The sequence below is a fragment of the Annulohypoxylon truncatum genome (genome assembly GCF_022578515.1).
Source record: "Annulohypoxylon truncatum strain CBS 140777 unplaced genomic scaffold F4807scaffold_6, whole genome shotgun sequence".
NCBI lineage: Eukaryota > Fungi > Ascomycota > Sordariomycetes > Xylariales > Hypoxylaceae > Annulohypoxylon > Annulohypoxylon truncatum.
This window is the reverse complement of record NW_025953792.1, coordinates 616,502-638,240: the sequence shown is the minus strand read 5'-3', so window position 1 is coordinate 638,240 and position 21,739 is coordinate 616,502. Positions and strand designations below refer to the sequence as shown.

Genomic DNA, 21,739 nt, shown 5'->3' with positions numbered 1-21,739 from the left:
AATGGGTTCGGCCGAGTCCGTGAACCCCCAACCACGATCTATCCGAATCCTTCAGCTTTTTTCAGGTATCTTTTGAGATACACTGGAAACACGCCGAGGCCACGATATTGCTTCCCAAATGGGTGCCACATGTTGTTTATCTTTTGCACATTGAAGTTCTCATACAATTGATTACATGTGCGTAATCAGCTGGGCGGTGGCGAGCTTTGAGGACACTAGCTGAGCCTTAGTGCTAGTCAACTCCGCGATTCTTGGTCATGACTCACGCGAGACCCGCCAGCATCAGTTGTAATACCTCTCTCCAGGCCGTGCTAATCCCAAAATCCTGGCTAACCACGAAGTCACAGATGTACGTATGTCTCATTTGATGCCGGTAATTACCTATATGCTAGACCTAGGCAACGTCATCCCGACGCGGTGAATAGTTTGGGAGCTTGTGTCCCTGATCATACAGATTAATATTTCGAAGGGGCTGTCTTGGCCCTTTGTTGTCGGCCTGCAAGCTGACCGGGCGCAGGATTCCGCCGGCGCTAGAGAGGGGACCTTTTCAACACACGTGGGGTTAAACGCTACAGATTACCTAGTGAGCTTGAGGACCAGGCACCAAACGTCTCTAGAACCGTACCTGCATTTGGATGTCCCTGAACAGGGAATATACCTAGACAAGAGATATGTGACTTCTGAGTAGGGCTGGCGCGTCGCAGTCCAGGAGAGGATACTGGTTTTATTGAGTACGGTCAGATTTGGATGCTGATGCCTTTTTCGAGAACTAACTGTTTGATAGCCTTATTTGTCGCATGTCGTTGCCGAAGGTGATGATCTTTTCCTCTTCGCCAGTTTTTCTCCATTGAACAAGCTCGTTCACTCGTTCTAAGCGAGCGATGGGTGGTTCGATAAATTATGGTCCTTAGTCCTAGATCTAATCGATCTTTGCCTAGTGCCTTTTGCCTGACCTATGGAAATTCTGGTATTCTATAGGTGTGGTTCCAATAGTTCGGACCCTAGGGCCGACCAATCGCATGCCCCAGTCATCCGCCGCACTCGTGCCTTAAGGCTGATTCTAGGCTGAAGACTATACTTGTTCCTGATACTTCCCGACTTCCTAGCCCTGGTAGTGCCCCTTGATCTTTGTGTGCTCCGTAGGATCACACGGTTTTGACGAGGGCTTAGCGGCCAGCTATCATGGGCTTCTTCGGCGCGCAGGTCCCATTTCGGACGACACAATCTCAGTCACAAGAAGCAGGGAAATTAATAGGCAGGCGACGAGAAGAATACTATGCAAACACCTTTTAGCAGTTATTAGTCACATAATGTACATGGCCATTGCTCTAGCTTACGGCCGTCCCTACAGTATGCAAGACTGGAACCTTAGCGACAAGCGACCCTACCTGGGGTGGGAGTGGCTAGGGGATGGCTAGGTCCTATAGAGCAAACAAGTGTTTTTTATCTCATAGTCGAGACGCTCTCCTTCCTTCCTCCGTCTCTTCTCCTTTCCATCACCATCTGTCAAGTCGACCAGACACGGCATATTGACTAGCCGTAGCAAACATTTCGTTTGCGTCCTTTCGTTGAGTAGCTCGGCATTCACGTTCATTACGGCTTCGGCCACTTACGATCTTTACGAACAATACAATCTTTTAATAAGTCCCGAAGATGATGAAGAATTCAGTGTTGATGGCCGCGCTTTCAGCGTCGTCTGCCATTGCCCTTTCTACTACTTCTTATACACCAGACTACAAACTCAATGCCTACTGGGTATGATATCCTACAAACTAGTCTCGAGTCCCCTTTTCTCACAAATAACTCATAGGGACAATCCGGACCTTGGACTGATTTCCTCGGCGATCACTGTGAGTCCGATAGCGTTGACTTTGTCACTCTCGCCTTCGTAAACAACTCGCCCGAAAATGGAAACGGTACCAATTACCCGGGCACCAACTTCGCTGCCCATTGCGCGGCAGAAGTCTACGTGAACAACAACCGTGACTCCAAACTTCTCAGCTCATGTTCTTATATCAAGGATGATATTAAAACGTGCCAGAGCCTTGGAAAGAAGGTGTTATTGTCGGTTGGAGGAGTGTTTTCCGAGACAAGTAACTACACGATCTCCACTGTCCAGGACGGTATTGACTTCGCGGACTTCCTTTACGAGGCATTTGGCCCCTTCAAGGATGGATACACTGGCCCGCGACCTTTTGATGAGAGCTCTACGGACCACACTACCCTTGATGGTTTTGATTTCGATATTGAGTACAAGTTTGGTAAGAACTGTTTATACCCCTATTAATCTTTACCATAGTGATCATTCCACTCATTCTCTACACATTACTGACTCTCACTTGCAGATGACCAAGAGCCATACGTTAACATGGTGAATCATCTTCGCGAACTGATTACCAACGATGGTGAAAATATGATCCTCACGGCTGCCCCTCAGTGCCCGCAGGATGACCAGTATTTCCAAATGAAGACCATCCTTCAGGAGGCTAAGTTTGACAATATTTGGATCCAGTTCTACAACAACCCGTCCTGCGAGGCAACTACCACGGGTTTCAACTACGATGCTTGGGAGACGTTCATCAACGGTGGAGTCAACAATGATGCCGAACTCTTCATCGGTCTACCAGGAAGCCTTGAAGCTGTTGGTGCGCTAGGCACTGGCTACATCACGCCTGATGCGGCAAAGGACCTTATCTGCGCGTATAAAACCAAGCAGCATTTCGGTGGTGCTATGTTGTGGGATGCCTACTACGCTTCCGAGAACAAGGACTCGGAAAATGTATCATACCTTCAGACAGTTGCAGAAGCCCTTAAATGCGGTGGTTGCGATGCTGATGTCTGCGCCCCCGCCACCACGTCCATCTCGACTGTATCCTCGTCGGCAACGACCTCGTCCTCCAGTTTGTCTACTTCATCGACCGTTAGCACCACTTCTAGCTACGCTTCAAGCACTAGCAGTGTAGGCTATCCCGATGATACTGTAAGCACGTCCTCTAGCATTGCCTCTAGCGCCACATCTTCCTCCAGCTCTGCCTCGATTACTAGCAGCAGCATCGTCTCTTCTTCGTCCACCTTGACTAGCGCATCTACTTCAAGCTATGTTGCTACCACAAGCAGTGACTCGACTGTTAGCACTACGTCTAGCACCGATTCCTCCAGCAACACCATTTCAAGCTCTACAGTCACCTCAAGCAGTGCTAGCAGCAGCACTCTGACTTCCAGCTCTACTGCCACTACGAGCAGTATCTCAAGCAGTGCTACTGTCTCGAGTAGCATCTCCATTTCCAGCTACGAAACCACCACAAGCAGTGAATCGGCTTCTAGCTCCTCTTCAAGTACTGAAAGTGCCTCTTCGTCCGCTAGCAGCACCGTCTCAAGCTCTGCTGGCACGACAAGCAGCTCTTCCACTGCTAGTACTGAGTCTACTTTGAGTTCTACCTCGAGCACTGCCAGCAGCATTTCAACTTCAAGCGTTGCGGCTACGACGAGCAGTGCCTCAACCTCAAGCTCCGTTGATTCTTCGAGTAGCCTGTCCTCGACTACATCCTCTTATGTCGCTACTTCCAGCAGCGCTTCCACTAGCGTTTCTAGCGCTGTTTCCAGCTCAAGTGTTGCCGCTACCACGAGCGATGCTTCTTCAAACTCTACTAGCTCGTCAAGCAGCTTATTTTCGGCCTCGTCTTCCGTTGCTACCTCTAGTAGTTCCTCCGATAGCAGCACATCTAGTTCTTCTATTGCAGCGTCAACTTCTAGTGTCTTAGCGAGTGCCACTGAATCTTCGTCAAGCTCACTCATCACAAGCAGCAGCACTGTTTCATCTATTACCACTACCTCCAGTGCCTCGTATAGCACCTCGACTACCTCTTCGGACGATGACGATGACTGCACTGCTGACGAGACTTCGAGCTCCTTCACTGAGTCAGCCACTCTCAGTGTCTCAGCAACTACCACCGGATCTCAGAGCGTTTCCCAAACCAGCTCATCTAGCAGCTTCGCAACGGCGACGGCCTCTTCCAGTGTCTCATCTTACACTAACAGCAGCTCTTCTACCGTTACAACCACATCTAGCGGATACCCGACAGCGACGGCTACCTTCAGTGCTTCCTCGGCAAGCATTACCTCGTCCTCGTACCCCTTCAGCAATTCCTCCGCTGTACAGTACACGACTAGCACCGTTAAGACTACGACCGTCTACACCGTGACATCGTGCGCTGCCACGGTAACCAACTGTCCGGCTCGAGGATCCGTCGTCACCGAAACAATTGACTTATACACAACCGTGTGCCCCGTTACCGAAACTGAGAAGCCGACCACCGTTCTCACCTCAGTTCCCACCACAGTTCCTACCAACGTCCCCTTGTCTACAAGCACGATCTACAACACTATTGTTGCTACCATCACCAAGTGTCCGGCCTATGTAGAGAATTGTCCTGCCAGAGTCACCACCCAGACCGTCTCTGTCTCCACTGTTCTGGTCCCTGTCACTACCAAGACCTCCGAGGCCACGCCCATTACTACTGCTACTGCTACTGCTGCGGCCACCTACCCCGTGGGCAACAGCAAGCCCGAGACCGAGATTTCGTCATCAAAGCCCTTCCAGGCAGCCGGCGCCACCACTTACCCGGTCGCCGGCTCGGAAAGCACTGCTAGCTCCAGCACAGCAATTATCCCTGGCTCTTCTAGCAGCAGCAGCAGCTCGTACGCTGCCAGCACGCTGACCTTCGCCGTGTACCCCGCGGGCAAGACCGGCAGCAACAGCACTCTCCCCGCGTACAGCGCTAGCGCCGCTACCGGATACTCGGTTGCGCCGACGACGGCGACGAGCTCGAGCGTTGGATACACTGCCGCGACTGTATATCCCACCGCGTCAGCTGTGGTTACGGCCGGTTCGGCTAAGACTGCAACGTTGAGTCTGGGTCTGTTGGCTGTTGTTGCCTTGATGCTGTAGATGGGATAGTTGTAGAAAGGAGAGAGCTGATGGATAATAGGGTGTTGGTGGTGGATGAGAAGGGGAACGAGATAAATAATGAAACATATATTTGCATCTACTTAGATATTTATCAGATATATATGTAGATGAAAGGATATAGCGAATGGAAGTTGATCTATGTATTTGTTTTCGAAGTACATATCTATGAACAACATTATATGTGAAAGCGTGAGATCCTTATCCGTAGTTTGTAGATAGGTACGGTTAAGAACATGCTTTATGCAGAGAATGCAGTGTATTCATGAATTGACTTTTTCGAGGGCTGTCCTACCCAGTACCTGCCTAATGTCAACTTTTTCATCTTGTTTTCCATCAGCTGTACCTTCCAGGTGTAACATACCTAAGCAGTGTTGCTAGGTTCTTCTTTTATACATCTGGTAGTGTCGACCCGTTATCGTTTTATGACGTCATTGAATGCCTAAATTTTGAGTTGCACCGTGAGCCGGACCTGACAAACAAGATGTCGATCCGGATCAGTGAGAAGGCATTGGCCACTCTGTGACTCTTGCCTGGCAACTGCCTGGGAGGCTCCTTACCGCCTTGGGTGCCAGGAAAAATTATAAATACCTGGGCCGCCCTCCCAATTTTTCAAGAAATTTTTTCTTCCTTTCTTCTTCATACTTACCTTGTTCCGCACACCCCAGCTCAAGAATCGGGGTGCGCAAGGGGGGAGACCTGCATTGCACAGCGCGGAGTCGACCCTCTTCTATTATCCCTCGTGGATCGTAGGGAGCGCAATTTTTGATGTCGATTTATTCTCATTTTCGTTTTGGACGGTGCCTTGCCGCATCGTCATAAGGAAGATGGTCTACTAGAGGTCTTGGCTTCGCACGTATGTTGAAGTGCGCACAAAAATTGCGTCTACTAAGTCATTAAAAGTCGACCAGTGCATTGCTTTCGATGACAATTGGAGTAACCTACCTATACAACTGATCATGAAAATCGCAGATGATATGAGCAAGAAAAAAATTTTGAAAAGCATTCAATACATGTCGAAAGGCAAAATATATATGCATCAGCCGCGAATCGAACGCGGGGCCCATCGATGGCAACGATGGATTTTACCACTAAACCACTGATGCCTTCCTACAGTTTCTTAGATAATGATCGCTTAGTTGAACAACTTTCTAAAGCGCCAATATAATCACAAGCTAGTGTCTCTACCCCTCCTGCCTTCATAATGTTTAGCGCTCAGTTTGTTATTTTAGAATCATCTTTAATCCCACTGACGAGCCAGTCACGGGCAGTTACTCGACATCTTTCCTAGACTTCATTATTGACGTAAGTACGCATTAGCACTTCGCTGCATCTTACATTTTAATGCCTTCTTTGCTACTCGTCGCCCATTTGATGCCTCTCTCCTTACCAATCATCCCATCGGTAACGCCCTTGATCTCATTCTGGCACCAAACATTGTCTCCCGAGGCATTCGCAAGCGCGAACCCGTACTCGGATAGGAACTCCGGGTCCACGGTCCCTACCGCTAATGCAACATCGTCGCGCGACTCGTCCCGCCAATACAGAAAACTTCCGCAGCCGGTACAGAATGCGCGCTGAAAACCCGGCGTCGCATTGAAATTTTTAAGCGTCGTAGTAGGGGTTAAGAATGCGAAGCCGCTCAACGGGACAGTGTGCGCTAGAAGAAACAGGCTGCCCGTGCTGCGTCGACATTGTGTACATTGGCATGTTCTACTCTGAGTTTCGTCAGTCAAAGCTGTTCATCGAAAGGCCTATTCATAACATTCATTGGAGGTCAATTAATGATATTATCATAGTACTTATACATACCAAATTCAAGAAATCATGGTCACTAGGGAAGTCAACCTTGTATCTGATGGCGCCACAGAGACAGCCCCCTGTAATAGACGTCGGTTTCGGGAAGTCGATGGGCGTTGGTTCAGACATCTTATTTGGATAATGAATCAATACGAATCCCGTAAGTCAATGTCTTTTTATTCTTGAATTGTAGTCTTAATCCATATATTTCAGCTTAAGGGTTGAGTTCTTGGAGTAGATAGAATAAATCTCTTATACAAATCCCCGCTTGTCAAAGACGCCTTACAGCACGCCCTTCATACCTGGGTACAGTAGGAACGTGGGACCACGTACCATGGACGATATCGCTCCTCTAACCATTGGTCTGGTCGCTACAGCATCTACAAATGACATCCCTAGGAACGAAGCCTGCAGCTCATAGGCTGACAAATTCAACATGGGACCTCATTACCTATGAAGCTATAGATAAGAACAACCGCTATCCATGAACCCTCGCGGATCCCCACATTCACGTCACGTCACTACCATTGTAGTTAGTATAGTACCTATATTCGGCGTAATATGGAGACGCGTAGATGCAGACGAGAAGTATGAGAAACCAGAATAGGTAATTTGATGGTTAGTGGACCAATCGAAAACCTCTGTGGACAACAGGGGACACCCTATTTGCGCTTTGAGTACCTTCACTCTCCCTTGCGTCACCATAAAACGATCATGGAATCGTGATCCCGGCCTTGGCCTTCATCGTCGAGTTTTTCACCCAAGAAGTAGCCTCGAGAATTTATTAAAAACACGACGAAGAGGGCACTCATCTTCCTCACACACTGTTATTCTAATAATAAAAATTCTTGCGATCGATAATCTTAGGGGGCAATATTCTCATCTAAATATAGAATTCATGGATCCATTGGCATCAATGAAGCGTTGGTCAGTACGCTCCCTCGCGCGGTGACCACGTCGGGCTCTCGACCAAAACAACAGGCTCGCGTCCCGTCAAAACCGGCACGCCGGCGTCAAGCGTAACTTCAAGAACAGGTGCCTGGTCGCTCTCCTCCATGCGCCATATCGCCAACCCGATCCAATTCTCCCCGTTATAATTTAGGATCCCCTCGGGAACGGGAAAGTTTGTCTGCGGTCCGATGTGGCCGATGAACTTGCCGAACTGCCACCCGTTCACGTAGAGCTGGATGCGCGCGGCCCCGCCAGCGACGTTACGGAAAGTGAAGGAGAGCGGGATATCGTAGGTGTCGGAAGGTAGGTCGAGCGAAAGCGGCGCCGTGTAGTACGATATGCCCGGCTTATTCGGCGGAGAGAACGGCGAGCCGGTGGTAAAGTTCTGGATAGGTGGTCGAGGCTGGTGATAACCCTGTCTTTCGACGTAAAGCCCACCCTCGTTCAGAGGACCCCGCACGCGGTCGACATAGTCTTCACCTCCGAAATTTCCGGTGATTTTCCAGTTTATGGGGGTAGAGTCGATTAGAGAACTCGCGAGGCGGTAGTTGAGAACTCCGCGAGGCGCTTTGCCAGTATCGATGCCCGGTACGTAGTTGCCGTCTAGTCCCATGTGGTCGATGATGATCGTTAAGACGTACAGTTCTCCTTTGGTGAGACCTGGCAGCTCGTAGGTAGCGTCGTAATTCGACTTGCTAGCGCTCCCGATCCATGACCCTAGAAAATTGTCATTCAGCCAAACCGAGTGGCCATGTGCAGTGCCTCCTTGAGTCTTGATCTTGAAGGACCTCTCGGTGCCCTTGGCGGTGAAATGACCCCTGAATAGTAGAATTCCAGCATGAAACCCGTAGTCTCCGGCGAAGAGCGAGGTCCGTGTCTGTAGAATCTGGTATGAATTGTTGGTAGATTGGTGATCTGCAGCTACCCATGCAGAATCATCATAGTTCGCCTGAATTTCGGGAAGCGAATCAATATAGGTCCATGATAATTCGGATAATAGAGGGATGTTAAGTAATGGAGCCGAATATGAGATGTTGGTTATTATTCGTTCGTCCTGAATGTCAAAACTTGTCTTCTTCCCATTTATAATTAACGTAGCTGTATCTCTGGGAGCCCCGATGACTTCGAAAATCGTCGACCTATTGAAATCTGCGAAGACGGAGAGCGTATCATTCCCGATAGAAGCAGATCTGACAAGATATGGCCCATTTATAATTAACGAAGAAGACGTGTTGGTTTCGGGTACCCAATAGTTGTAAGCAGAATTCCGGTCTACCGGTTCATTAGCCCTAACCATCAAGGAGGGAGAGTCGTTTACCTAAAATATAAATATGAAAATCGTCAATCTGAACGATCCTCCTTGTTGGGGAAGTTGTCCAAGCTAGAGTGAGGAGTCCTTCCGTCCTGTTAATCTTGATAGAATGGTCCGGCACGACCAGAGTGCGACCAGCAATTTTCACTGCGAGCTCGTTCATTTCGTTTGGTCCACTATATACAAGTAATACCGTCGCGTTTTGAAAACTCTGATGGGTTAAAATCTCAGCGGTCGAGTATAAAAGTCGAATCCCTCGTACGTCATAGTCAGTGACCACAATCTTCGAATCCCTGCCGTGAAGGGTAAGCGTGTCAAATAATGTGGGAATAGATAGATCACCTTCCGACGTAGGCAGCTTCATCGTGTAGTTATCCGAAGCAGTGCTGGAATAGTCGCTATGTCGGACGATAAAAAACGACGCGCTACCTAGTGTACTGTTGCCACCAAGTCTCGTCACAGTAACTGCTGCATTGGTGGCGTATGTCCAAACTAGAGCAGTCCCTGGCTGAGCAGTCAAATAGTCTGGTGACACCTTCAAACATTCAGCTTCAAGCTTTAATTCTGAATATTTCTCTCTTGTGACTGTCCGATCTTCGGATATAGCCTTGGACTCAGTCAGTATTTCATCTCTAGATCAAACGCCTGTACTCACTGCACCATAGTCATAAGACGAATAGCCACCCGGATGTCCGATGTTGCCCCAATTCGTACCACCGTAGATCTAGTGCGGGTCAGCGCTGAATTCGAGAATGAGGCGTTCACCACTAACCATATAGATATTATGGATAGTGGTGCCCGCAGCGAAGTTATTCTTGAAGAAGACTCGTTCAAACTCGTGATTAATAAACGCGGCACAGTTATTAAATCCTGGGCCACCCCACGGATCATAGGCACCACCTTGGAACTAGCAGCACTCAGTATTAATAGCATGATCAACGTTCGTGGATACCTTGGACTCACTTCGACTAACGAGAAAGGGGTCGAAGGGCTCTGTAATTCGTGGATTTGATGGTAAGTTCCTGACAGAGCCAGGGGCGGCCAAGTGGAAGGGTTTCCCTACGCTTGTTATTAGTATTAAAATAGGAGAGGAAATTATCATGCTAACACAATCAAACATAACCGGATACGCATCATGCCCCTACTTCTAGTTAGCGTGACCCAAATATCATGCTCGGCACAACGCACGTAGATGTTGACTTCACCTAACCCCGTACCAGGAGCATTGCGACCAAGCGCGACGGCGTCATTACTGATAAGGGGTACAACAATGCCCGCATTCCGGGCTTGATCCTCGACATATTGCATGTACTTGCCACTGGGGAAAGGGATCGAGACCCCGACTGTGTATTCATTCTCGGGCTGATATAATATAACAGGACCGCCGTTAGTAACTTGTGCGCGAGCGATTATAGCACCGATTTGGGCAGCATAGCTATTCTAAGTCAGCTAGATGAGCATAGGCGTAGTGATCTCAACGCGGACTTGTCCGTGGCTGCTAAATAATCTTCATCTGGTGTCCTAAGATGCCCCTTAACACGTTGGAGCCAGCCGGGAAATCCGCCGAAAGTAACTTCGGCATTGATGTAAGGACCAGGTCGCTTTAGCAGTTCAGTAAGTCATTTTAGGAAGACAGAAGAGTGCTCACTGCAATGAGATAGACGCCAGCCTTAGTCGCAGCTTCAAAGAATTGTTCGTAGGCAAACACTCCCTCGGCTGAAAAATTGCCAGGTTTCCCTTCTAATAAGGCCCAGTTACTATAGAAAGAGACGCAATTAAACCCCATCGCCTTGACCTTCTGAAAAATGTCAAGCCACAATGATGGGACGGGCAATCTCCAGGGGTGAAACTCGCCACTCATAATCATAACCCTTTCTCCTTTTATATACAACGAGTGTTCGTCCCAGGTTACAGCATCTTGCCATGATTTTCCATTATTTTCAGCGATTATATTAGGTGCCGCTGCCATAGACCAATCATAGTTCCGAATAGTCCAGAATACAAGCACCAAAAGGATGAAAGGCCGTATGAAACTCGCTGTAGTTTTGAATGTTTTTGACAAGACTAGCTCTCGTGTGAAACCTGGAACTCCCATGTCGACGAATACTAGGAATTGATCCGAAGAGACACGATTGTATTAGGTACCTAGGTACGTAGTGGGCTAAAAATATTGAGGCGTTTTGTACAAGAAATAATATATGTGTAACGGAACTATCCTTTCTATCAGGAATCATTGTAATACAGTTATTCTCTTATAGCCAGCCCTCCAAGATTGGGGTTGAAGGGCGAAGGCCAGACTCCCCGCGTTCCCGCATGTCGAAGTGTTACAGGTACCTACCTAGGTATTTAATTACGGGATCCGAAACACAGTTTATGCTCTTATATCACACTGTGGATGTGCACTGTGATGCTTTTGCAAAATAGGCTTAGTAGCCTACTAACATATTATGTAATGATGGGGTATGCATAGACCACATTTCACGTACCGAACACGCGATAACAATGTTACGTATTATCTTCCTTCAGCGATTCCTACCTTTCTACAGGTATAACAGTATATAAGGTTACACGTCGAGTAGTAACTTCCGTTCTTAAACGATATCTTTCAACCAATAAGGCTTAATTTACAGTTTAAATCCTGGAGTAGGTGCTTAGGTGTCTTGGAAATGAAACTCAATAGCCAGAGGCGTGCTTATTTATTACTGGTTAAAGTATATCATTAAACTTGTCGCCCTAAGCGAAAATGTCATGCCTTTACCTTCTGATCCTCCATCTATAAGTTGAACCAATTTGGGACTTTGGGAGGGCTTCATGTTCTAGGTGATATATCCATACCTATATATCATCCCAACATTCACTGAACGCCGTCTCTCTTGACACCTGAGATAATGAGTCACGCCCGTTGTCAGATTCAGCCGTGCAGTACAGTTGTTTACTGAATTTGATCCATTATTGGATATCCGATACATTCAGATCTAGGCACTGAGGTCATAGTGCTATACGCAAGGGCCCAATTCTCGTAAGCTTCCATCCAAAGCAACTTTATCCCCAGTAAAAATCCAAGGCTCACAATATTGCAGAAGTCGTCGCCTACCCTGGTAGAACTCAGCATGGAAGCACTTCAAGGGCTACGACCTTGCCAAAAGCGTCCTCGCGATGACTATGATAGTGATGATAAAGACCTCCCCGTTGCAAAACGGCAAGGACTACTACCACTTCATCCACTTGCGCATCATAGGGATCCTACGACGTACCTTCACAATGAGACAAAGCAGAATGCCGGCCCTCAAGAAGTATTTAATCATGATATTCAACAGTCACAGCAAGATCTCGCCCAGCTGTCCACGGATTCGTGCGCTCGTTTCCCGCAGTTCCGTATGCTTCCCCCTGAATTGCGTCGCCAGATCTGGCGCGAGACCTGGGAGCATCGGAATGTGAAGTTGGCACGAAGAATCAGTCTCGTCGCTGATGCCCGTCAGGAGGGCCAACGAGATACCGATCTGATTATATTTGCTTTACACCATAGCCATGTCACTCGGAAGCACTGGGATATTCGAGAACATGAGAGCAACGACTGCCTCTATTCACAAGGGCCCTACGCACAAGTGGCTCCCAAAATAGTCACACACACACGCTCGACAACTCGACCCCCTGTATCTCTATGGGTGAATAGGGAATCTCGAGACGAGACATTGATGCGCTTCAAGCTGTCTCTTACGTTACCAGTCCTTTGTCCATACAATCAGATTCGCGACAAGCCGTCCGAACTCTCTAATATTCGTACATTTGTGTACTTCAACTTCGACCTTGATAGATTGGTATTCCCCCTTCACAGCCCACTGTCCACTGCATTCTCGCAACTTGACCTAAGCCGTCTACGACGAATTTCTATCCCAGAGTGGGGACCTGCTCTGCCCTTTTTTACTAAACGTATTGGGCCAAACGATCATATGCCACGACATTTACTCCCGAAAATCGACGACGAAGATCAAGTAGTTCGCTATGACGAGTTCAAGTATGTCTGGCGACTACTAAGAAAATGGTTCCCCTCCTTACGTGAGATACATCTCGACAAGTTCACCGAATGCGAGCGCTACCAGACAACATCCCGCCGTCAAGAAGGTACATATAGCGACCTTTATCTGACGCGTGGAACCCCTAACTGCGACTTCTGCAGTAACAGCCAGTCTGCAATTACGAGATTCTTCCCTAGACTGGGTCGGAAAGACCAATACGGGCCTCAGCATGATATCGACTGCATACTTGAAGGGCATGGCATTATCCAACCCGTGTTCAAGAAACGGACGTTGACAATCGGTAGAGTGAAGGGTGAGCGAGGCAAGCTATATGAAAAGGTCACCGTTACATTCTGGGCTATCCACGACGACGATAATCACAGTAACGTCGTTGACCTTCGCGAGCGAGGGAGAGATTGGGCTTCAGTGAGAAGGCAGGTTGTCGCAAGAACGCTTGAGCGCGCATTAGGACCACCGGTAAAAGGAGAGTACATGACTTATCACATCAATCCAGAGGCCATTGAACGTGGTTGTTGGGATGAGGATGATTAAGTTTCATTTGGAGATTTGCGATATTAGCAAGAATATGTGAAAGCTGGGATGACTCTGCGAGTTTGAGACACATCTAGTGTTTATGATAGTAAATTACCTCCATATGCGTGTAGGCAATGAAATAATCGAGAGGGTAATGCTACTTCTGCTTCCATGGAGAGGTATACGTGCAACATGTCAATGAATAACGATCCCGGGAAATTCCCTACTAACTAATACTATAGTAGGTAGGTAACTATAATGACACACCAACCCCTACCCCCTTGCTCTCCCCTCTCTCTCTTTGTAGAGGCAAATCACCTTTCTTCGGGTATTCCATACCAAAACTTATAATACTTATGTCGATATCGAGAACTTTTAATGTAGCTGGGTTTGACCGAATAACAATGATAATAATTGCCTGGTGCTTTTACTCGTGTACACATTTAGGTACCTAAGTACTTGGCTACGTAAGTGACATACCTATCCTTTATAATGTATATACTCAATTAGTTCCTTTGTAGACTTCAAGTGATCATGGCGTATTAACCCACTAGATTACACAGCATGCTTGAATCAAGTCCTATGTTAACAAAATATTGAGAACGTTCACAACGCAGTAAATAAGCACCTCCGGATTTAATAAGAATTTAAGATCTTATATTAACTCCAGAATCTATTTCATTTCACATACCTAGTACACTTTGTATATATGGGTATATCGTATTTGGTCATTGTACCTGGGTATCATTAGAAATATCCAAGATTCTATAAACACAATCACATAAGGTCCTGTGAGATATGTCGATTCCAATGTACTTGAATGGGACCTCATAGTTTTGACGATGATTTAGAGGATATTCATGATATTTCCCACTATTTTATATATGGACTTCGTCTGTGGATATACGTAGATGCCTTAGTTACGCCTGTGAAAGGGGTAATGCCGCTTGCTGTCGAGGAAGGAACCTGTTGCCTTAGGGAATAGTCGAGTCTAGGGTCAGTAGCTCCCAAGAAACAGACGCAGAATGCTATTTAACCATGGAAATTAAACATCCTCTTAATTTCTTATCTCAACTTCTCATCATCAAGAACCTTCTTCCCTAATCCCCATCCCCAATCCCCACAACGTAACCCAAGCCCATCTCAACAACACTATACTACGTTGGACTAGAGTCCCAACTAACTTGCCCTAGTGTACAGATCATCTAGTAAGTCATCCTTCATTTCCCCTCTTCTTCTGTTTTGATACCATCTACTACACCATCGCGTCGTGTTGACACTTCATGTGGTATCAACCTCTATTGAATGCTCACAACACATCCACCTCCCTTCTATCTCCTTGAAACACCAAGCACCGTTGCCCCAGCTCCGTTATACCTGCTGTTTACCCGGGTATACCGATACCAAGTTATTCTTCAAGATCAAGTATCATCGTCCATACTCCTGCATCTACTCAAATCACCCTTCGTATGTCTTCTCTTGTCTTGGTTTTCAATTTCCGTATCCTTGATCATTCATTATCATCGCTTTTCCTGCTGTTTGGTTTAGTACACGCGTGAGTCTCCGTTGAACCGAACCGAGTGGCTCGTACGGTACCACTAAAGCGATGAGAGGTTATACCAAATCATATTTTCTGTCGCATCAATAAACCACGATTGGTGTAGTGGTGCCATACCGAACTATGAGGGATCCCAGATGATTGAAACCTTCTGATCGGGAATATTTTTATTCATTTGTCATGAATTTTATTGTCACTATTCGCGTCACACCACATATAAATACTTCAAGTCGTCCGATGCTAACCTTCAACTTCTATATGCAGTACTCCTACCTGCCGTAGGTATCTTCGAAGAGCCAGGCACGAATAAGTGGTTCACCCAACTACGATGTTCGACCCGTCGGTGTACGGCCGCCCTCAGGCCAACCAGCCTACCCCTCTTGATCCCAAGGCTCGCGACTTTGCTCCGGCCAGCGGAAACGATTCCGAGCCCGTGCTCGATGCGACTTTCTTCACGCACACTATTCCGGATATTCCCCCGGATGCCCATGTTGTCGGTCTCTGTACTGTGCCCCGCGAACGAGCAGGCATGGATCAACTTGGTTACCATATCGCCGATTTCCTGGCCTTCAAGTACCTTCTTCACGATGATGCCCATCGTGGATCGCAGGATTGGTTGGCTCATTGTGACGTTGTCAGCATCGTCAACGCCAACCCCAACGTCTACGTTCACGGTAAGGAACGTCGAATTCTTCTTGACGCCGAAGGCATTGGTCATCAAGGAACTTCTTACTCGCACGCGGCCGACCTAAAGGTCCAGACAGATCGCCAGAAGTTGATGGCGGATTTTGTCATTGCTTGTTCCGTCAAGGCGCATTTGTCTAAGCAATCAGGTACTCCTCTGGTTATTATAGTCTGTGGCCCGACTACTGTTCAGCAGGATGTCTTCTTCGGCGAGACCGATGCAGTCCATCACTTGAAGAGTGAATCCATATGTCATGCGATCGGTGGAGATGTTGAGACTATCATGGTAACACCTGCTATGTTCTCCGCTGGCTGGCAAGTTAATCCGTCTTTCAATATCTCTCCCGTGGAGGTACGCGCCAACCGCCGTGAATTCCTCGCAAGGCAATTCGGTGGCGTTTTTACGAAGGCCCATATGGACTACTTCATTGGTACAACTTGTCCCTTTTTCGTCGGTGATGGAATGGATATGGAAGAGGTGAAGGAGAAGTTCTCTAATCCTTTCCTGCTTTCTTATCAGCAGAGAGAGATCCTTGCAGACTTCAAGGTGACTCTCCACAAGTACCTTGCTGGCCGATTGTCTGTTGATCTCGGCAACCATTCCTTCAATTTTGAGACTGAGCTTGATGATTGGGAGCATCTAATTGGTCCCCGTAAGTACCTTTCACTGCAGGATTACCGCAAGAAGTGGGAGAAGCTTGGAGTGAGCGCGCAAATCGTAGATAACGAGCGCTTTAGCTTCCTTGGAGATGCCTTTGGTGGCAGTAAGAAGTCGCAGCTTAGCCACCTGAAGCATCTCATCAAGGAATCATTTGAGTCTTGGCCTGCCTACTGGGAATTGCCAGCCAGCAATGACGCCAAAACAACCTTCAAGAAACTTCTCGATGAACAGGATGTTCATGACAACTTTTGTCATGAGATATTCAGCGTTCTTGAGCATCGCGCTACGCTAGCCATTCTCGGAGACATCACTGTTCGTTGCCTGAATATTCCAGGGCCAACTGAAGAACGATGCAGGGACTGGAACGAGAAGGTTGACTTTAGAAGTGTTGCCGCACCATACAACGAGATTATAGACTGGATCCCCGGCGTTCATGTACCTCCTGGAGTCAACCCTGATAGCCATCGTGCTATTCAACAATACTTCGATTATCCGGTCTTCTATCTAGCCCTGGCCGTCGTACGACAACGAACTCGCATTGGCGGGAGCATGCATCCGATGACAAGACGCATCCATGACTGTATGTATAGCAACGGTCTCTGTTGATACCTATTACTAACAATGGTTATTTAGTTTTGGAAGGAGTAAAACATCATCAGATTGAATTACTCTGCAGCATTCCTGAGGTTGAGAAGAAGTGCGTAGCATGGCTTAAGGCCATTGAGATGCCCATCCGTCGTCTGGGCGAGGATTCAGCTGCTGTGAGTCAACTTGAGGCACCAACACAGGCCACGATCGAAGACAGCGAGACTGTGCTACATGATCCACAGCCTCAACCCTCCACGCAGCTGCAAGACATCTTGGCGGGTTTCATTTCAGATGGACAGTCCTCTACCGGCCCATCTATTATGCGAAAGACTGAGGCGGAAATCGATGATTACCTCGCTAAGAACAGTAGTGCGCAGGTTGCGTTAACGGCCTTACTCGAGAAAGATTCTGACAAAATGCTGGAGCGTCTTATCGTGAAAAACAGACGCCTACATGAGAGATTGCAGGAAGATCCTAATGACGATTTTTACTTGTCGATGAAGCCTGATCTTGACCACATAACCCAGAAGTTCCTCATTAAGGTTGAGAAGCGTCGGGAGCGTGCTCAGCCGGTTGCTAGTCAGCAGATGCCTCAGGCAGTCGGCCATCAAGGCCCGGCGCACCCGAATCAAGAGCAGCAGGAATCGCAGTCTCCTTCATGGGTACCTCCTCATCTTCGACATAAAGTTAGAAATGTGGCTGAGATAACCAAGGAGAACAACCCGGGTATGACACCGCATCACGGCAGTAGCTCGCACACGGAATCTAACCGTAATCAATCGACGGGCAACCAGCCATCCGCTTTGGCTCCTCGCGACCCGGAACAGCGTAAGAAGAAGTCTGTGAGAATTAACGCATAAACCCTCATGCGTCGTCACAACAGCCACAATGACAGATGGTAGCATAGCCCGCGAGGTCTCTCATGTGTTGAGCATCTGTTTACGAATGGAACTGAACGTTATGGCTTGGTGGTATTTTGGTCAAGCAATCTGAAGTGTCCTGCTTCTTTGTGCGGGAAACAGGTCTTCTTTTTTTCTGGTTTGGTGTCAGGTGGCGCGACTGCAAATGAGCAATGCCTACGTCAACGCCAGTCCTATATGATTACCGGTTGATCTCCGGGGTTCAAGAAGAGTTGTTGTCTCTATCCAGATCAACAATCGACATTTTTATTCCCTGACGTCTTGCTACTGCCCATATTCTCAATACCACGGGCCGAGTCTCTTGGCGGGGGTGGATAAGTGTCTATTTCCTTTTTTTTCTTTTTTCTCCAGTTTCGTGGAAGGAATGGTTGGCAACGAAGGTGGTTACCATGTGCCCACTCTAAGTTTAATGTAGGGGCTGGAGTTGCTTAGGCACCAAGGAGTTATTTGGCTGTTTCGTATGTAGAAACTCAATGAACTCAAGGTACCCCTATTATACTTATTGGTTATCGTGACTTGTAAGCGAATTTGTTTCTACGAAACCCAGTAGGAGTGATACTTACCTAGAATAGTCCTTGTAGCCGCTTAGCTCTACCAACGAAAGACAGATAATAGTGACAGTACTTACTTACCCGCACAGGATTTGTCAAAGACAGTATTACTTACGGAGCCCCTTTATTATCTTTACTACTACCACTTTTACTTTCACCTTTACTCTTACCCCCTTTTTCTCCGCCCACCTCTTTGGAACTCACATCCTGAGGAGCCCTAGTACCTCTCTGGAAAACGAACAGGGCCTCGTCTTTACCAGGGAAGCTCGGCAGCGCAACCTGTACGACCTTGACCCAGCCGTTGCCCGTCTGCTCCCGCTCCATATACTCATCCATGCTCTCCCCCCTGAATCCCGTATACCCGTTCCGGTTCTGCGTCCCGACGACCGCCAACGTGTCCCCCGAATACGAATCCAGCATCGCGCGCGTGAACCCGCCTTCCGAACCGCCCGCCACCGACCCCCCGACGATAGGATACACCAGCAAGAGCACGGGCTCATCCGGATCGACCGCCGCCGCCGCCGCCGCCGCCGCTGTTTCCGCATTCGCATCCGCATTCCCACCAGTCTCCTTCACTTTTCGCGCCCGCCGCTTCTTCAGAAACGCCGCGCCCTCGGAGAGAACCGTGTCGTCGACCCAGGTCACGCGCCACGCGCTCTGCGCGTTGTCCACCGCCACGCACCGCACGCCGTACGCGCGCAGCATGTACGTCCAGTACCCGCCGCCGGACCCGATATCCAGGACCTCGCGCCCCGCGGCCAGGAGGCGCAGGATGGAGAGGGCTTCGTGCGAGGGACACGCGCACCCGAAGTGGTGCATGAGGACTGGCAATATCGGGTGCGAGCGCAGACCCGCGAGTGTTGAGGCGGGGCAGGGACCTGCCCATTCTAGCGCGGTGCAGCTCCAGTTTAGGAATTGGAGGTACGGGTTCATAGGGACGGAAGCTTTTTTGGCGCCGACTTTCGCGATTGAGAGGTGTGGGAGAGAGGGGTGCAGGTATCGCTTCGATTGGAGGTAGGTCGCGATCGAGAGCCGTAGGCTGTCTTTCTTGGCGTTGGAGAGGAGCGTTTTGAGGGCCGAGGGCGTGGATGTGTATGGTGAGAAGAGGGAGAGGTAGGATTCGATGTCGGCGCGCGGGGGCGGGGGGAGCGAGGTTAGGGTTTGCTTTTGCGGTTGCGGAGGCGGATCGGCGGTGGTGGTGTTGGTGGCGTTGTTGGTAGGAGAGGGCGCGGTGGGTGGAGATGAAGGCGCGAAGTACCAGGCGTGCAAGCCGTTCTGTCGGCCGAGAGATATGGCGTGCTGCACCTCGGCAAGCGTCACGCTGATGATCGCGTGGTAGGTGTACTTGTCGCGGTGAGGCGGCGGTAACGAGAACGACGCGGCGATGGCGGACGCGAACTCATCGTCGGCGAGAAGCGCTTCGGCGCGCGCGTGCAGCGGGGCGTCCGCGGTATAAGTCGTCGGGTTCCAGGACGGCGCGCCTTCGCAGTATCTGAAGGGTTTATTCCTATGAGCCATTGAGCCGATCATATATCCTAGTCCGACCCCTTCAATTCTGCTCGAATAAATAGAGGAAATGGAGAAATAAAAGTTCAAACGTCGTCGACGATCACAGATCCGTAGCGGATAACTGCTTAAGCGGGGTTAGTCGTTCCCCGCATTCAGGGGTATGTGTAGGGTAGCTAGCTGTTTTTGCCCGACCGTCCCCCTAACCCCTATTCGATGCGAGCATATGCGCGTAAGGCGAATGCACGTATAGCGTAGAATTCAGGTACGTCGGGATGCCATGTGCGACAGCGATGGCCATGCATACGATGTGAGCGATCTTGATAGATGGTAAGAATGCCATAGATCGCTCCATATTTATGCCTAAAGCTACCTTGTTCCAACAACGTCCTAACGGCGCACGATAGTCGTACTTGTGACAAAGCTAAGATTTGGTACTCGCCTCTTTCCGGAGAGACATTGTAACCACTTGTCACCAGGTTACTGAACCGCCGTGTCGAAGTGCCATGATATTGTACGGCATGCCAACATGTTCTCAAAAGCTCCAGTTCAACATTCGGGCTTTGTTTCATGGCGAGCCGAGTCCTTGGGCTTGGATACCTGTGTGGGATAGTGCAAGGGATAATCAGGCGACCGTGCAATCTGGCTGTGAATTTTCTTCATCAACTTCCTCAGCCAACCTTGGTGTCACGAAATAGAGCTTGTTCGCCTTGAGAAGGCATCAAGATAAACATGCTTAGAAACGAAATCCGAGGAGTGTCTCCTAACAGATGAGTTTCTATTTAAGTGTCGGTCCCGAGGTATTTAAAAGCTCGTCTCGGAGGGGGGGTAAGTAAGCCTATCGGGAACTTAATGGGTTATTGTTAAAGAAGTTAACAATATGATAGCCAACGAAATAATTGTGAGAATAGCATCCAGGGATTCGGCTGTAGTATAAGATTAAGCGAACGGAGTTATAGCATGGCATTTTTAAGTGGTTTAATAAAGTGTGCCCCTGGATACCCCGAAAAATGGCAGGGAGATGCATGTCTATATAAATTACAAAGATATCTATGAAGAATTCTGTGGAATACCTACCAAGGCCATGCTCCATACTAGATTCTGGAACTTGCCGAACTTGTCCACTCGTAATAACCGTCTAAGAAGTATGAAAGAAGGTAAAACTTACTACCTGATCAACATTAATAATTAGGATTATCTTCAGCCTTGCATCTTCCCGTACGCTTGGTAACTCAGGGCGGTTGACGTTAAGAACGGGTGGACCCGGCCGTCTAGAAATAGAACCAGGCGAAGTTTTCGATACGTAATCCCCAGGAGGTTATAATCCCCACGGCCCTTCTGGATCTTAAAGCTAGTATTTCGCGCGTAAGACGTTTCTTGGATGACAAATCTAGTCGGTACCTAGCCATCTTCCTACCAAGGCACACACGACGTGACTAGCTCATAATATGACAGCGTACGGCGTAACCTTACTAAGCTAGGTCGAAGGTATCAGAGAGCTAACCTGCCTATTGGGTGATCATCTTCCAATTATTCTTCTAGGGGAGAACGTTTGGTATGTTGTCATATCGGAGAAAATCCATGCAGTCGCCCTCTCCATCGTAGGGTCCCATCTGCATACAAGTCAGTCCCTGGCGCCAAATTTAACATAATTATCATTCATGCCGGGCCCTACCTGCTTGCCGGGTTCTC

At 48.4% G+C, this 21,739-nt stretch overlaps 6 protein-coding genes and 1 non-coding gene across 7 annotated transcripts; 3 read left to right on the top strand and 4 right to left on the bottom strand.

Annotated features, from left to right (window-relative positions):
* Positions 1–1,653: 1,653 nt before the first annotated feature.
* Positions 1,654–4,948, top strand: F4807DRAFT_457494 (uncharacterized protein; the record flags this gene model as incomplete). The annotated part of the gene is made up of 3 exons (XM_048001048.1): positions 1,654–1,755; positions 1,811–2,261; positions 2,346–4,948. 3 exons carry the CDS (start codon positions 1,654–1,656, stop codon positions 4,946–4,948), a joined length of 3,156 nt encoding a protein of 1,051 aa, XP_047857217.1.
* A 1,028-nt stretch (positions 4,949–5,976) lies between these two features.
* F4807DRAFT_414115 (glutathione-dependent formaldehyde-activating GFA) lies at positions 5,977–7,030 on the bottom strand. Its single transcript, XM_047996939.1, has 2 exons — positions 6,779–7,030; positions 5,977–6,684 (listed from the first exon to the last, which is right to left on the bottom strand). The coding sequence occupies exons 1-2, from the start codon at positions 6,893–6,895 to the stop codon at positions 6,301–6,303; spliced, it is 501 nt and encodes a 166-aa protein (XP_047857216.1). The 5' UTR covers positions 6,896–7,030; the 3' UTR covers positions 5,977–6,300.
* On the bottom strand, positions 6,002–6,072 carry F4807DRAFT_t33. The gene has a single exon. It is a non-coding gene; the product is annotated as a tRNA-Gly (tRNA).
* F4807DRAFT_414103 (glycoside hydrolase family 35 protein) lies at positions 7,031–11,325 on the bottom strand. Its single transcript, XM_047996938.1, has 9 exons — positions 10,678–11,325; positions 10,515–10,630; positions 10,218–10,464; positions 10,138–10,170; positions 9,993–10,088; positions 9,802–9,936; positions 9,685–9,753; positions 9,036–9,636; positions 7,031–8,989 (listed from the first exon to the last, which is right to left on the bottom strand). Exons 1-9 carry the CDS (start codon positions 11,122–11,124, stop codon positions 7,695–7,697), a joined length of 3,039 nt encoding a protein of 1,012 aa, XP_047857215.1. The 5' UTR covers positions 11,125–11,325; the 3' UTR covers positions 7,031–7,694.
* A 540-nt stretch (positions 11,326–11,865) lies between these two features.
* F4807DRAFT_346276 (uncharacterized protein) lies at positions 11,866–13,739 on the top strand. Its single transcript, XM_047995416.1, has 2 exons — positions 11,866–12,048; positions 12,110–13,739. The coding sequence occupies exon 2, from the start codon at positions 12,140–12,142 to the stop codon at positions 13,595–13,597; it is 1,458 nt and encodes a 485-aa protein (XP_047857214.1). The 5' UTR covers positions 11,866–12,048; positions 12,110–12,139; the 3' UTR covers positions 13,598–13,739.
* A 1,557-nt stretch (positions 13,740–15,296) lies between these two features.
* F4807DRAFT_346173 (uncharacterized protein) lies at positions 15,297–18,291 on the top strand. The gene is made up of 2 exons (XM_047995414.1): positions 15,297–17,062; positions 17,116–18,291. Exons 1-2 carry the CDS (start codon positions 15,466–15,468, stop codon positions 17,928–17,930), a joined length of 2,412 nt encoding a protein of 803 aa, XP_047857213.1. The 5' UTR covers positions 15,297–15,465; the 3' UTR covers positions 17,931–18,291.
* Positions 18,282–20,312, bottom strand: F4807DRAFT_346187 (uncharacterized protein). Its single transcript, XM_047995415.1, has 3 exons — positions 20,229–20,312; positions 18,554–20,174; positions 18,282–18,488 (listed from the first exon to the last, which is right to left on the bottom strand). The coding sequence occupies exon 2, from the start codon at positions 20,069–20,071 to the stop codon at positions 18,653–18,655; it is 1,419 nt and encodes a 472-aa protein (XP_047857212.1). The 5' UTR covers positions 20,072–20,174; positions 20,229–20,312; the 3' UTR covers positions 18,282–18,488; positions 18,554–18,652.
* Between the last annotated feature and the right edge of the window lie 1,427 nt (positions 20,313–21,739).

Excerpts from the sequence above, each read along its gene's own strand:
- F4807DRAFT_414103 (XM_047996938.1), bottom strand. The coding sequence starts at position 11,124 with ATGGGAGTTCCAGGTTTCACACGAGAGCTAGTCTTGTCAAAAACATTC. Across the intron at positions 9,937-9,992 it reads CCCCTTTCTCGTTAGTCGAA|TTCCAAGGTGGTGCCTATGA; the intron begins GTGAGTCCAAGG and ends GAGTGCTGCTAG. Across the intron at positions 8,990-9,035 it reads TTTTCATATTTATATTTTAG|ACCGGAATTCTGCTTACAAC; the intron begins GTAAACGACTCT and ends ATGAACCGGTAG.
- F4807DRAFT_346173 (XM_047995414.1), top strand. The coding sequence starts at position 15,466 with ATGTTCGACCCGTCGGTGTACGGCCGCCCTCAGGCCAACCAGCCTACC. Across the intron at positions 17,063-17,115 it reads GACAAGACGCATCCATGACT|TTTTGGAAGGAGTAAAACAT; the intron begins GTATGTATAGCA and ends ATGGTTATTTAG.
- F4807DRAFT_414115 (XM_047996939.1), bottom strand. The coding sequence starts at position 6,895 with ATGTCTGAACCAACGCCCATCGACTTCCCGAAACCGACGTCTATTACA. Across the intron at positions 6,685-6,778 it reads ACCATGATTTCTTGAATTTG|AGTAGAACATGCCAATGTAC; the intron begins GTATGTATAAGT and ends GACGAAACTCAG.
- F4807DRAFT_346187 (XM_047995415.1), bottom strand. The coding sequence starts at position 20,071 with ATGATCGGCTCAATGGCTCATAGGAATAAACCCTTCAGATACTGCGAA.
- F4807DRAFT_346276 (XM_047995416.1), top strand. The coding sequence starts at position 12,140 with ATGGAAGCACTTCAAGGGCTACGACCTTGCCAAAAGCGTCCTCGCGAT.